Below are 15967 nucleotides of genomic sequence, written 5' to 3'. Positions count from 1 at the left end.
AAGCGGTAGAATACGTGGATATTTATATAGGGGAAGTAAGACTATTTGTTGATTTCATCATCTGAAAGGTTAACATCCAAATTACGTTTCAGTTTTTAACACGAAATGCAGAAAGTATACCATATTCGAAGTACCACTCGTAATGACTTTTAGGGAATGCTGAGTAAAGAAATCTTGCATTATTTCTTAATTCTCATCGACAAAGTACTCGAAAGTTATTTTACGTGATTGGGAAGGAACTCGGTATGTTATTACTCTCTTAAACTGGTGTGAAATCCGGGACTTGCGGCAGACGTTGTAAGAGGATTGCGTGTACATGTTTCACAGTCATCTCATCGAGAACTGCTATTGACATTTCAAGTACACTGTTAAGTTCGCAGGACAAATGAAATCTAGATTTTCAAACGTTATCGATTAGAGATAATCTCACAGAACGCCAAAGATAACATAGTGACAAACATTCTGCAATTCCCGTTGCAGCTCGTTGGGAAAAATCAAGTCACACAATTGTACCGGTTAATCGATACCGATCAATAGTAATTTTTGTACTGAAAAACCTACGTTAGATAACATTTTATCTTTGTCATTCGTTAAGTTGTAGGTGGCGAACGTAAGTATCACAAGCGGCGGGTAAGAGAGATGGAAGATGAGGATAAACTATAAATACGATTTTGTAGTTCCTGTGTTGTTCAGAAATACGATGCAATGTTCATTCGGACATGCATACACCCACGTCCAAAGTAACATTGAACCATATTTCTGCAGAAGACAGGCACTGCAGTATCGCATTTGTCCGTCGACACCTGGTAAGCGAGTCTGAATTAAAATGTCTTCTCTGTACGGGAATACACATTATGGATGTACGAATGCAGGTTGTAGACACGTGGTTGACGTCATATGGAAGTTTAGGGGTGCTCGTGAGTCGTGATCGGAGAGCGTAATAGTAAGGCGACGTCTCACGATAAGCGGGAAATCCGGGTTCGACGTCCGGTTTGGCACAGATTTCCATTGTAGTCATTCCATTGTACAGCTGATGGTTGTCCACATTCACAACTGCGAATACATTTCGTATGAACTATAAACTTTGCATGTCAGAGTACGGTAGGAGTGAATATATCCTCGAGACTCCTGCTAGAAGAGTAGGAGCCTATGGTGGAGCCTTAGGCTACTGGTAATGACTGAAACGTCGAAACCAGGATAGCCAAAAAATAAAAGTTGTTTGATCATTGACTGACATAAACATAGACTCAGTACTGACGAGATCACGGGCGCTCTGCGCCAGTAACATGGCAAATACAATGGCAAATACAACTGGATGACGGTAGAACAAACAGGTCGCCCAGTTTAAGCAAGCGGCTGTTTAGCAAAAGAAACAGTGTTAAGTTCTAGCTGCTCTGCCTCCCACTGATGGGATGAAATATAAACTAGACAAGTGTTATCGATGGAGTGAATCTTCGGTTGTAAACTGTATCATTAATCAAAAATAGGGCAGTAGACAGTATTGACGAAGATGATACAACACACGTATGACTTTAAAAACAAACTCTTTAGTTTCCCGGTCCGCCCCGATAGCTGAGTGGTCAGCGTGACGGATCGCCGCCCTGCGGGCCCGGGTTCGGTTCCCGGCTGGGTCGGGGATTTTTCTCCGCCCAGGGACTGGATGGTGTGCTGTCTTCATCATCATTTCATCCTCACCCGGCGCGCAGGTCGCCAAATGTGGCGTCGAATGTAATAAGACATGCACCAAGGCGGCCGGACCTGCCCCGGAAGGGGCCTCCCGGCAAACGAGGTCAAACGCTCACTTCCATTTAGTTTCATGCAATAAATTTATTTTGGAGCAGAGCGTCGGAGTCGGGCCTGTTGTATAGTGATAAGGCACCTGGCAAACGAAGGATTGCGGAATCGTATCCTGGCTGGACAACAGATTTTTTTTCAGTGTTTTTTTAACCTAGCCTTTGTCATTCAAAGATATGGAGATTTCCAGGATGGTCAGGTAGTTTTGATTCCACGTCAAGCTTTGGATCCCTTTCCCAGCTGTCGTTAGTGGGGTGGTTGGCGAATACCCATGTCGTCGAAATGGCGTCCAATTAAAGACTTACATCACTCATTTGAGCCACTCGAAATTGTTGTTTTAGTGAGTTAGAAGAATTTGTTACTGCTATTGAGTAAAATGTGTTACACACAGGTAATGGAAAACTTAACAATACTTTCGTAAATCGGAAGAACTTTTAAATCTTGAAGGTGAGAAGGTGAGAAAGGGTGGTTGGCGAATACCCATGTCGTCGAAATGGCGTCCAATTAAAGACTTACATCACTCATTTGAGCCACTCGAAATTGTTGTTTTAGTGAGTTAGAAGAATTTGTTACTGCTATTGAGTAAAATATGTTATACACAGGTAATGGAAAACTTAACAATACTTTCGTAAATCGGAAGAACTTTTAAATCTTGAAGGTGAGAAACTAAAATTTCTGAGTAATACCGGTAATACGCCATTGTTGCAGTCATCATGTCTTTTGGGTCTTAACTTCCTGTGCATTTTAGGCTGATATACGAAATTTTTCGTTTAGGTTCACATACATTTTAAGTCAGATTCTCGTACAGCTTGAAGTTATGGTCAACTACATACTGGGCATCATGTGATAAACCTTTTGCATTTATTTCTTCTATGTTTTCGTCTTCTTTAAAGGCAAAGAGAAAAGATGAAGCGGTAGCCCAGCGTAGAGCTTGTGCCTACTGTCATGTATTTTTGATGTTCAGTTGTTAAAAAACTGAGGAGTTTTTTCTTGTACCAGTAGTAGGAGGAAGGATTCGCGCTCAGCTAGTGAACGAGTGAGAAGCACGCCATTTCTTAGCGAGTTATTGTAGACCGCCATTTTGGGTCGCTATGAATAACTGAGGAGTATATATTTAATATGTGCACCGTTTAGAAAAATACAGTACTGTTTTATTAACAGAAAGGTGGTGTGAGTTATTATTTCAAATAGTAAGATAATTACAAGAACTGAAGCCCACCTGTGTACTTTGGAAAATTACGAAGATCCGATAATCTCAATAGGAACACGGTCAAGACAGGAAAAGGTAACTGGTGACAAAGTTAAAATAAAACAAAATATGCCAAATCATCAGAGACAGACTACAGACGACAGGATAAAGGCTAGGAAAGAAAGAGAGAATGGATGTTACTATATGACAATTGCTCATCTTTGAGTGTAGTTCAGTCAACGAAACGGAAGGCTTTCCTCAATCGTTTTTTGCATGTTACGTTCGAAAGCTGCCACTGAAGTCAAATTTCTTCTGTAGCTGGTGTTCAGATACGACAGAGTAATGCGTGTAAATGTTCGAAAAATGGTTGGTTTACCGCTGAAGAAAAAATTGCAAGTGGTAGGAGCATAATACACTGCGTCGCTATCGACACTCTGCGGAAAATCGTGGTCAGAACGAACGTCTGATTAACTTTTCGCGTTAGAGTGTGCTCTTTCATAGTCACTCCATGTGTCATTGCAGGAAGATAGAGATTCAGTTCATGTCTTTATTTACCGCTGTTCTTCTGCATACCAGAAGGAGTTACGTGTTTTATACGAAGGTAGAGGAAGAGACGAAAAAGTCTTACCTCTTTTCAGTCATACCAAATTTTCATATCGCATAAAATGAACCTTATGCAGAGTGACAATCACGTACAAAGTCTGACTATTACAAGTATTTTTCCTTGATCGTTTCGTGCTCTGCATCCGCACTCAGCAAATGTACCGTGAATCCATTTTCTCGTTAATTTATTCACTGCTCTTTACTTTTTCTGTATGTGATTTTAGCTTTTTAGCTTCATTCGTCATAGGAGGATAGACACAGAGAGTTTTTTTCACACAATGTACATGATTAAATTTTGTTTTAATATTAGTATCGTTACATTTTTGTAATTTAAGCAGATGCGTGGTCAAATGTTGAATGATCGTAAACACTGAGACAAATGGAATCTGATAAAGGGATCATAGCCTGAAGAGACTAGAAAGAAATCGACTTAATCACGGAATACTCTATGTATATTTTCAATAACTGAAATACGTATTCAGATCATTTACAGACCGCGTAAGCGATGTGGAGATTTTCCAAAATCTTCAGTTTTTACGTTTCTAGATTTACAAAAGCATTCCGCATTGACAGAAATATGAAATTAACTGAAAGAAATGAAATACAGGCCGCAATATCCCGGTCAAAGATATGTAGAAACAAGACATAGAGTAGCTGGAATCACTGACTTGCAGGATACAAAAATGACTTTCGCTTCCGTTTTGTATTCATACTTTTCATAGTATGCCTTATTAATGGTCACAATACAACACACCGTAGCTTAAAAGGATGCGAACAATGTTCGTGCGCAAAGATTAGCACTCTAAATAGATGCACACAATCATGGAAACTAATAAAACAACGAAAGACAGCAGGGCATAGATAAACTGCAGCGCCCTTGCCTTTCGCGAAAGGTTACCGAGAAGCACAGTGCGCAATTGCACAAGGTGCACTGTGCGTGTGGAAAAGTCTACTTCAGCGAAACCGACAGGCCAGTAGCAACACGCATCCGATAGTACGAGCACTAAATTCTTGTGCAACACAAGAAATCGGCAGCAGCCGGACATCAGAAAGACTGGGTCCAAGACGATAGCATTTAGTAAGGATTGTGTGGTTGCAAAACAGGCTGGGCCACTAAAACTCAAGACTGGGGAGGACAGTCACATATTACAACACCCTAACAATACGAATAGAGACGATGGCTATAGTCTTGCATCACACCGGTTTCCAACCACCAGATCCCTACGAGCAGTACTGACAGCTTGTGAGCAGAACGTTACCTGCAAGAAACTGCCGCTGCGCGTTCCATTGCTCGCAGTCGTAACACAGCGCTCAAACTAACCAGTACCTCACCCGCCTGAGGCCAAGGACTCACAGCCATCTCTCATACTGAATAGTCGAACAGGCAACAGCTAATCCCCACTTCTTCCATCGCAGGAAACTAATCGTACAAACTTTTCCTCTTTTTTCACCATAGTGTAAAAATCAAATCAACAGTTTTCAAAATTGTGACATGATGCTATGCCCTATAAATAGGTCATAAAGTGGCCCCTCGGAAACACAGTACACCAGTTCGTGCATTAATACTGTAGAACCAGAGGATGGCTAATGCAATGCTGTTCTTATCCATTAATGATAGTTACACTACTCGCCATTAAAATTGCTACACCACGAATATGACGTGCTACAGACGCGAAATTTAACCGACAGGATGAAGATGCTGTGATATGAAAGATTAGCTATTCAGAGGATTCACACAAGGATGTGCGCCGGTGGCGACACCTACAACGTGCTGACATCAGGAAAGCATCGAACCGATTTCTCATATGCAAACAGCAGTTGACCGGCGTTGCCTGGTGAAACGTTGTTGTGATGCCTCGTGTAAGGAGAAGAAATGCGTACCATCACCTTTCCGACTTTGATAAAGTTCGGATTGTAGCGTATCGCGATTTCGGTTTACCGTATCGCGACATTGCTGCTCACGTTGGTCGAGATCCAATGACTGTTAGGAAAATATGGAATCGGTGGGTTCAGGAGGGTAATACGGAACGCCGTGCTGGATCCCAACGGCCTCGTATCACTAGCAGTCGAGATGACAGGCATCTTATCCACATGGCTGTAACGGATCGTGCAGCCACGTCTCGATCCCTCAGTCATCAGATGCGGTCGTTTACAAGACAACAACCATCTGCACGAACAGTTCGACGACGTTTGCAGCAGCATGGACTATCAGCTCGGAGACCATGGCTGCGGTTACCCTTGACGCTGCATCACAGACAGAAGCGCCTACTATGGAGTACTCGACGGCGAACCTGGGTGCACAAATGGCAAAACGTCAGTTTTTCGGATGAATCCAGGTTCTGTTTACAGCATCATAATGGTCGCATCCGTCTTTGGCGACATCGCGGTGAACACACATTGGAAGCGTGTATTCGTCATCGCCATACTGGCGTATCACCTGGCGTGATGGTATGGGTTGCCATTGGTTACACGTCTCGGTCATCTCTTGTTGGCATTGACGGCACTTTGAACAGTGGACGTTACATTTCAGCTGTATTACTTACCCGTGGCTCTACCCTTCATTCGATCCCTGCGAAACCCTACATTTCCGCAGGATAATGCACGACCGCATGTTGCAGGTCCTGTACGGGCCTTTCTGGATACACAAAATGTTCGACTGCTGCCCTGGCCAGAAGATTCTCCAGATCTCTCACCAATTGAAAACGTCTGGTGAATGGTGGCCGAGCAACTGGCTCGTCACAATACGCCAGTCACTACTCTTGATGAACTGTGGTACCGTGTTGAAGCTGCATGGGCAGCTGTACCTGTACACACCATCCAAGCTCTGTTTGACTCATTGCCAAGGCTTATCAAGGCCGTTATTGCGGCCAGAGGTGGTTGTTCTGGGTAGTGATTTCTCAGATCTATGCACCAAATTGCTTGGAAATGTAATCACTTGTCAGTTCTAGTATAATATATTTGTCCAATGAATAGCCGTTTATCATCTGCATTTCTTCTTGGTGTAGCAATTTTAATAGCCAGTAGTGTAGTTACGTATAGTACGTACTGCCACCTATCGGAATTTCATGAAACTGTAGGGACTGTAGCGGATTCAAAATGGCTCTGAGCACTATGGGACTCAGTGCCCTATAACTTAGAACTACTTAAACCTAACTAACCTAAGGACATCACACAACACCCAGTCATCACGAGGCAGAGAAAATCCCTGACCCCGCCGAGAATCGAACCCGGGAACCTGGGCGCGGGAAGCGAGAACGCTACCGCACGACCACGAGCTGCGGACGACTGTAGCGGGAATATTCCACGATGTCACACGACAAATTCTGCATTTTTTCAACAGAAACTGGCCGAGAAAGAAAAATGTGCTGCATTGAACGCCGCAAGTATTTCTGGACCATAGTGTTAAGAGTGTGTGGTCGATCCCTGCAACGAATGTGACGAACCGACACAAATATGGGGTGGCGCGCCAACCGAGTCTCCACTCTGTCTAACATTAAACGCGGCTTACAAGGTAATGACCTCATCCAGTCTCAGTCTTTCAGCAAAAAGATTCTTGAGATTCTTACTTCCTGTTTAAATAAAAAATTGATGTTTCGCTAACTAAACGTTTGATTAACACTGAAATAGATTCGTTGACATTCCTTATTTAATGAAGTTCATCTCGTATTCTAACCTTCTCATCTCATCACACAAAAGTGCATTTCTGGGTTTGAAAGTAACATTTTACAAGCTTTAACCATACTTTGTGGGTTGCTCCAATAATTTTACCCGTATACGTAGGAAATTTTGAGTTGTATTGTAGTAGGAAAAATGACGGACAACATACAGGATTACATAAGAAGGGAACGTCAAAGTTATCAAATAAAAACTTGTAAATTCAATGAGAAAGGCCGAGAGTTTGTAAGAGGAGGCGGGCCAGCGCCGTGGCGTCGCCGCCCCCATCGCACGAGCTGCGTCGCCCAGTCGAGTTCCACTACTCGTGCCTCACTGTACGTGCTGATTTATCCAGTCGATGTAGGAGGCGACGCGAGTGAAGACGGCGGGGAAGTTGGGCCGGGCGCAGCCCAGAGAGAAGGACGTCAGGCCCACCAGCACGCCGTCCACGAACAGCGGGCCGCCGGAGTCCCCCTGCGCACAACCGCTCGTTACTTTATGTAACCTACCTAAAGCATCTGACTGTGTGACGCACAGTATCCTCACAGATCAACTCAGGTTCTATGGTACTGATGTTATAGGTAACCAAAGTGTAATGTCATGTCTAATCTAAAGAATACAGAAAATCTATACAGGGTGTTACAAAAAGGTACGGCCAAACTTTCAGGAAACATTCCTCACTCACAAATAAAGAAAATATGTTATCTGGACATGTGTCCGGAAACGCTTAATTTCCATGTTAGAGCTCATTTTAGTTTCGTCAGTATGTACTGTACTTCCTCGATCCACCGCCAGGTGGCCCAATTGAACGAAGGTAATGTTGACTTCGGTGCTTGTGTTGACGTGCGTCTCATTGCTCTACAGTACTAGCATCAAGCACATCAGTACGTAGCATCAACAGGTTAGTGTTCATCATGAACGTGGTTTTGCAGTCACTGCAATGTTTACAAATGCGGAGTTGGCAGATGCCCATTTGATGTATGGATTAGCACGGGGCAATAGCCGTGGCGCGGTACGTTTGTATCGAGACAGATTTCCAGAACAAAGGTGTCCCGACAGGAAGACGTTCGATGCAATTGATCGACGTCTTAGGGAGCACGGAACATTCCAGCCTATGACTCGCGACTGGGGAAGACCAAGAACGACGATGACACCTGCAGTGGACGAGGCAATTCTTCGTGCAGTTGACGATAACCCTAATGTCAGCGTCAGAGAAGTTGCTGCTGTACAAGGTAACGTTGACCACGTCACTGTATGGAGAGTGCTACGGGAGAACCAGTTGTTTCAGTACCATGTACAGCGTGTGCAGGCACTATCAGCAGCTGATTGGCCTCCACGGGTACACTTCTGCGAATGGTTCATTCTACAATGTGTCAATCCTCATTTCAGTGCAAATGTTCTCTTTACGGATGAGGCTTCATTCCAACGTGATCAAATTGTAAATTTTCACAATCAACATGTGTGGGTTGACGAGAATCCGCACGCAACTGTGCAATCACGTCATCAACACAGATTTTCTGTGAACGTTTGGGCAGGCATTGTTGGTGATGTCTTGATTGGGCCCCATGTTCTTCCACCTACGCTCAATGGAGCACGTTATCATGATTTCATATGGGATACTCTACCTGTGCTGCTAGAACATGTGCCATTACAAGTACGACACAACATGTGGTTCATGCACGATGGAGCTCCTGCACATTTCAGTCGAACTGTTCGTACGCTTCTCAACAACAGATTCGGTGACCGATGGATTGGTAGAGGCGGACCAGTTTCATGGCCTTCACGCTCTCCTGACCTCAACCCTCTTGACTTTCACTTATGGCGGCATTTGAAAGCTCTTGTCTACGCAACCCCGGTACCAAATGTAGAGACTCTTCGTGCTCGTATTGTGAACGGCTGTGATACAATACGCCATTCTTCAGGGCTGCATCAGCGCATCAGGGATTCCTTGCGACGGAGGGTGGATGCATGTATCCTCGCTAACAGAGGACATTTTGATCATTTCCTGTAACAAAGTGTTTGAAGTCACGCTGATACGTTCTGTTGCTGTGTCTTTCCATTCGATGATTAATGTGATTTGAAGAGAAGTAATAAAATAAGCTGTAACATGGAAAGTAAGCGTTTCCGGACACATGTCCACATACCAAATTTTCTTTCTTTGTGTGTGAGGAATGTTTCCTGAAAGTTTGGCCATACCTTTTTGGAACACCCTGTATATATAAAAGAAAGCCGTGTTAGTTACGCTATTTATAACTCAAGAACGGCTGGACCGATTTGGCTGAAAAGTGGTGGAGATGTAGCTTAGAACCAGGAGACGGACATAGGATACTTTTTATCCCGTTCGACCGCTATAAAACGTGGTATAACAAAAATGCATCTGGCATGGAATAACAAAACGCAAATGTCAGCTAAACGTCACTATAAAACATGGTATAACAAGAAAGCCTCTGACATTGAATAACAGCAGTTGATTCTTCTGGAATAGTGGCCACATTGTTAGAAGGATGCCGTACGGCTCATTCAGCATTAACATTACCGTTATATCTTCAAGCTATTGAAGAACCAACATGTAATATTACAAAAAATTCACCAATGGCCAAAGTTTTATCAGCATGCAAGATCATCATCTGGGGCGAATGCACAATGGCGCATAGACGTGCATTAGAGGCACTCAACCGAACATTGAAAGATCTACGCAATGATTCGAGATGTTTTGGAGTAGCAATTATTTTACTGTCTGGCGATTTCCGCCAAACACTGCCAGTACTCCCAAGATCAACGGCTGCAGACGAAATAAATGCTTACCTCAAATCATCGAATCTATGGCGCTATGTGAAGAAACTTCAGCTGACAACAAACATGAGAGTTGAATTGCTTAATGATGCATCTGCTGAAGATTTCTCTGAGCAATTGCTGACTATCGGTAGTTGTCGAGTACCTGTCGAAGAATCGAGCAGATTGACTTCATTTCCTCATAATTTCTGTAACTTTGTCTCATCGAAAGACGAACTTTTCAAAAAAGTATTCCCAAACATCATTACTAACTACAAAATTAATGAATGGTTGACTGACCGAGCAATTTTAGCGGCTAAGAATAAAGATATTGATGACCTAAACTACATAATTCAGAATGATATCATTGGTAAAATGCATTCATTCAAATCCATTGACTGTGTAACAAATGAAGATGAAGCCACCAACTATCCAATTGAATTTTTCAACTCCTTGGATGTGCCTGGCTTACCACCGCACAATTTACGCCTAAAGGTTGTCTCCGTAGTAATCATACTTCGAAACATAAACCAACCAAAAGTGTACAACGGTAAGCGTTTGGTGGTACGTAAATTGACGAACAATGTTATTTACGCGACGATAATAAAAGGAAAATTCGAAGGTGAGGAAGTTCTCATTCTGAGGATCCCGCTGATCCCAAACGATATGCCGTTTGAGTTTCAAAGACTTCAGTTTCCGATCTGTCTTGCATTCGTCATGACCATTAACAAATCACAAGGCCAGTCCTTGAAAGTTTGTGGTTTAAATCTGGAATATGCATGTTTTTCACAAGGTCAATTATATGTGGCATGTTCACGGGTCGGAAGACCATCTGCGTTGTTTGTTCTTGCGCCTGATAATAAAACAAAAAATGTCGTATATCACGAGGTACTTAATTGAAGAGTGGAAGCTATGCACCAAAAAACATAAAGAATAAAGAATCATCAAAATACTTAATTTTTTATCTGTATTTCCTCATAAAAAATTGAACTTAACATCAAAAATCTGATTATTTATTGGTTTTAAGGCGGAACAGAGTTCACCGGGTCAGCTAGTTACATATAATAGTTCGGCCAATGGAAGCATGGGACGTTCCTCTATCTGGGGCCAGATCACTGGTGGAGTTCCAGGAAACTCAAAATTAGGTCAAATATTGTTTCACATATACACTCTAAGACAGTAAACGACACACAAAGAAGGAATTATCCGAATGGGACGGAAAGCGATAGAGACAAACAAATGTAAAAATGTAAAAAAAATTGAATGAGTTACTGAAGAGAAGGAGCTTCACAGAGTGAGGAAGTCAATAACGCACTGGTCCACCTCTTGTACATATGCAAATAGTTATTCGGCTTGGCACTCAATGAGAGAGTTGTTGGGTGTCCTCCTGATGAGTATCGTGTCAAATTCTGTCCAATTGGAGCGTTACATCGTCGGAACCACAAGGTGGTTGGAAGGCCCTGCCCATAATGCCCCAGACGTTCTCAATCGGGAGAGATCCGGCAATCCTGCTGGCCAAGGTAGGGTTTGGCAAGCACGAAGACAAGCGCTAACAGCTCTCGTCGAGTGCAGGCGGGCATTTGCCTTGAATGCCAGCAAATTGGGAGGTATAATGTCGTCGATATTCCACTGTGCTGCAGGGTACCGCAGAGCACTATCAAAGAGGTCCTACTATGAAAAGAAAAGCCACCCCAGACCATAATTCCCGGATGTTAGGCCGTATAGCGCGCGACAGTCAGGTTGGCATGCCACCGTTATCCTGGGCGTCTGAGACACGTCTTCGCTGGTCGTCGGTGCTCAGTTCGAAACGAGACTCACCACTGAGGACAATTTTAATTCGTTGAATGAGATCGATAGGATGTGCAAAATGGCTAAGCAGGGATGGCTAGAGGACAAATGTAAGGATGTAGAGGCTTATCTCACTAGGGGTAAGATAGATACTGCCTGCAGGAAAATTAAAGAGACCTTTGCAGAAAAGAGAACCACTTATATGAACATCAAGAGCTCAGATGGAAACCCAGTTCTAAGCAAAGAAGGGAAAGTAGAAAGGTGGAAGGAGTATATAGAGGGCCTGCGCCCCCCCCATGAACCATGGACCTTGCCGTTGGTGGGGAGGCTTGCGTGCCTCAGCGATACAGATAGCCGTACCGTAGGTGCAACCACAACGGAGGGGTATCTGTTGAGAGGCCACACAAACGTGTGCTTCCTGAAGAGGGGCAGCAGCCTTTTCAGTAGTTGCAAGGGCAACAGTCTGGATGATTGACTGATCTGGCCTTGTAACATTAACCAAAACAGCCTTGCTGTGCTGGTACTGTGAACGGCTGAAAGCAAGGGGAAACTACAGCCGTAATTTTTTCCGAGGGCATGCAGCTTTACTGTATGATTACATGATGATGGCGTCCTCTTGGGTAAAATATTCCGGAGGTAAAATAGTCCCCCATTCGGATCTCCGGGCGGGGACTACTCAAGAGGATGTCGTTATCAGGAGAAAGAAAACTGGCGTTCTACGGATCGGAGCGTGGAATGTCAGATCCCTTAATCGGGCAGGTAGGTTAGAAAATTTAAAAAGGGAAATGGATAGGTTGAAGTTAGATATAGTGGGAATTAGTGAAGTTCGGTGGCAGGAGGAACAAGACTTCTGGTCAGGTGACTACAGGGTTATAAACACAAAATCAAATAGGGGTAACGCAGGAGTAGGTTTAATAATGAATAGGAAAATAGGAATGCAGGTAAGCTACTACAAACAGCATAGTGAACGCATTATTGTGGCCAACATAGATACGAAGCCCACACCTACTACAGTAGTACAAGTTTATATGCCAACTAGCTCTGCAGATGACGAAGAAATTGAGGAAATGTATGATGAAATAAAAGAAATTATTCAGATTGTGAAGGGAGACGAAAATTTAATAGTCATGGGTGACTGGAATTCGAGTGTAGGAAAAGGGAGAGAAGGAAACATAGTAGGTGAATATGGATTGGGGGACAGAAATGAAAGAGGAAGCCGCCTGGTAGAATTTTGCACAGAGCATAACTTAATCATAGCTAACACTTGGTTCAAGAATCATGAAAGAAGGTTGTATACATGGAAGAACCCTGGAGATACTAAAAGGTATCAGATAGATTATATAATGGTAAGACAGAGATTTAGGAACCAGGTTTTAAATTGTAAGACATTTCCAGGGGCAGATGTGGATTCTGACCACAATCTATTGGTTATGACCTGTAGATTAAAACTGAAGAAACTGCAAAAAGGTGGGAATTTAAGGAGATAGGACCTGGATAAACTAAAAGAACCAGAGGTTGTACAGAGATTCAGGGAGAGCATAAGGGAGCAATTGACAGGAATGGGGGAAATAAATACAGTAGAAGAAGAATGGGTAGCTTTGAAGGATGAAGTAGTGAAGGCAGCAGAGGATAAAGTAGGTAAAAAGATGAGGGCTAGTAGAAATCCTTGGGTAACAGAAGAAATATTGAATTTAATTGATGAAAGGAGAAAATATAAAAATGCAGTAAGTGAAACAGGCAAAAAGGAATACAAACGTCTCAAAAATGAGATCGACAGGAAGTGCAAAATGGCTAAGCAGGGATGGCTAGAGGACAAATATAAGGATGTAGAGGCCTATCTCACTAGGGGTAAGATAGATACCGCCTACATGAAAATTAAAGAGACCTTTGGAGATAAGAGAACGACTTGTATGAATATCAAGAGCTCAGATGGAAACCCAGTTCTAAGCAAAGAAGGGAAAGCAGAAAGGTGGAAAGACTATATAGAGGGTCTATACAAGGGCGATGTACTTGAGGACAATATTATGGAAATGGAAGAGGATGTAGATGAAGACGAAATGGGAGATAAGATACTGCGTGAAGAGTTTGACAGAGCACTGAAAGACCTGAGTCGAAACAAGGTCCCCGGAGTAGACAATATTCCATTGGAACTACTGACGGCCGTGGGAGAGCCAGTCCTGACAAAACTCTACCATCTGGTGAGCAAGATGTATGAAACAGGCAAAATACCCTCAGACTTCAAGAAGAACATAATAATTCCAATCCCAAAGAAAGCAGGTGTTGACAGATGTGAAAATTACCGAACTATCAGCTTAATAAGTCACAGCTGCAAAATACTAACACGAATTCTTTACAGACGAATGGGAAAACTAGTAGAAGCCAACCTCGGGGAAGATCAGTTTGGATTCCGTAGAAACACTGGAATACGTGAGGCAATACTGACCTTACGACTTATCTTAGAAGAAAGATTAAGGAAAGGCAAACCTACGTTTCTAGCATTTGTAGACTTAGAGAAAGCTTTTGACAATGTTGACTGGAATACTCTCTTTCAAATTCTAAACGTGGCAGGGTTAAAATACAGGGAGCGAAAGGCTATTTACAATTTGTACAGAAACCAGATGGCAGTTATAAGAGTCGAAGGACATGAAAGGGAAGCAGTGGTTGGGAAGGGAGTAAGACAAGTTTGTAGCCTCTCCCCGATGTTGTTCAATCTGTATATTGAGCAAGCAGTAAAGGAAACAAAAGAAAAATTCGGAGTAGGTATTAAAATTCATGGAGAAGAAATAAAAACTTTGAGGTTCGCCGATGACATTGTAAATCTGTCAGAGACAGCAAAGGACTTGGAAGAGCAGTTGAATGGAATGGACAGTGTCTTGAAAGGAGGATATAAGATGAACATCAACAAAAGCAAAACAAGGATAATGGAATGTAGTCTAATTAAGTCGGGTGATGCTGAGGGACTTAGATTAGGAAATGAGGCACTTAAAGTAGTAAAGGAGTTTTGCTATTTGGGGAGCAAAATAACTGATGATGGTCGAAGTAGAGAGGATATAAAATGTAGGCTGGCAATGGCAAGGAAAGCGTTTCTGAAGAAGAGAAATTTGTTAACGTCCAGTATTGATTTAAGTGTCAGGAAGTCATTTCTGAAAGTATTCGTATGGAGTGTGGCCATGTATGGAAGTGAAACATGGACGATAAATAGTTTGGACAAGAAGAGAATAGAAGCTTTCGAAATGTGGTGCTACAGAAGAATGCTGAAGATTAGATGGGTAGATCACATAACTAATGAGGAAGTATTGAATAGGATTGGGGAGAAGAGAAGTTTGTGGCACAATCTGACCAGAAGAAGGGATCGGTTGGTAGGACATGTTCTGAGGCATCAAGGGATCACCAATTTAGTATTGGAGGGCAGCGTGGAGGGTAAAAATCGTAGGGGGAGACCAAGAGATGAATACACTAAGCAGATTCAGAAGGATGTAGGTTGCAGTAGGTACTGGGAGATGAAAAAGCTTGCACAGGATAGAGTAGCATGGAGAGCTGCATCAAACCAGTCTCAGGACTGAAGACCACAACAACAACAACAATAGAAGGGCGATGTACTTGAGAACAACATTATGGAAATGGAAGGGGATGTAGATGAAGATGAAATGGGAGATACGATACTGCGTGAAGAATTGACAGAGCACTGAAAGACCTGAGTCGAAACAAGGCCCCGGGAATAGACAACATAACATTGGAACTACTGACAGCCTTGGGAGAGCCAGTCCTGACAAAACTCTACCATCTGGTGAGCAAGATGTATGAGACAGGCGAAATACCCTCAGACTTCAAGAAGAATATAATAATTCCAATCCCAAAGAAAGCAGGTGTTGACAGATGTGAAAGTTACCGAACTATCAGTTTAATAAGTCACAGCTGCAAATACTAACACGAATTCTTTACAGACGAATGGAGAAATTGGTAGAAGCCGACCTCGGGGAAGATCAGTTTGGATTCCGTAGAAATGTTGGAACACGTGAGGCAATACTGACTCTACGACTTATCTTAGAAAATAGGTAAAGGAAAGGGAAACCTACATTTCTAGCATTTGTAGACTTAGAGAAAGCTTTTGACAATGTTGACTGGAATACTCTCTTTCAAATTCTGAAGGTGGCAGGGGTAAAATAC

General features: G+C 42.8%; 1 protein-coding gene across 1 annotated transcript in view; it reads right to left on the bottom strand.

Moving 5' to 3' along the window:
* The window catches only part of LOC124606417 (trypsin Blo t 3-like), a 186617-nt gene that overhangs the window by 125099 nt on the left and 45551 nt on the right, over positions 1 to 15967 (bottom strand). The window contains exon 4 of the mRNA XM_047138398.1: positions 7575 to 7714. Coding sequence (XP_046994354.1) covers positions 7575 to 7714 — 140 coding nt within the window. The remainder of the gene's footprint in view (positions 1 to 7574; positions 7715 to 15967) is intronic.

This window comes from Schistocerca americana, chromosome 3 (assembly GCF_021461395.2).
Source record: "Schistocerca americana isolate TAMUIC-IGC-003095 chromosome 3, iqSchAmer2.1, whole genome shotgun sequence".
Classification (NCBI taxonomy): domain Eukaryota; kingdom Metazoa; phylum Arthropoda; class Insecta; order Orthoptera; family Acrididae; genus Schistocerca; species Schistocerca americana.
Note: the sequence above shows the minus strand (reverse complement) of the source record. Positions and strands in the feature narration are given on the sequence as shown.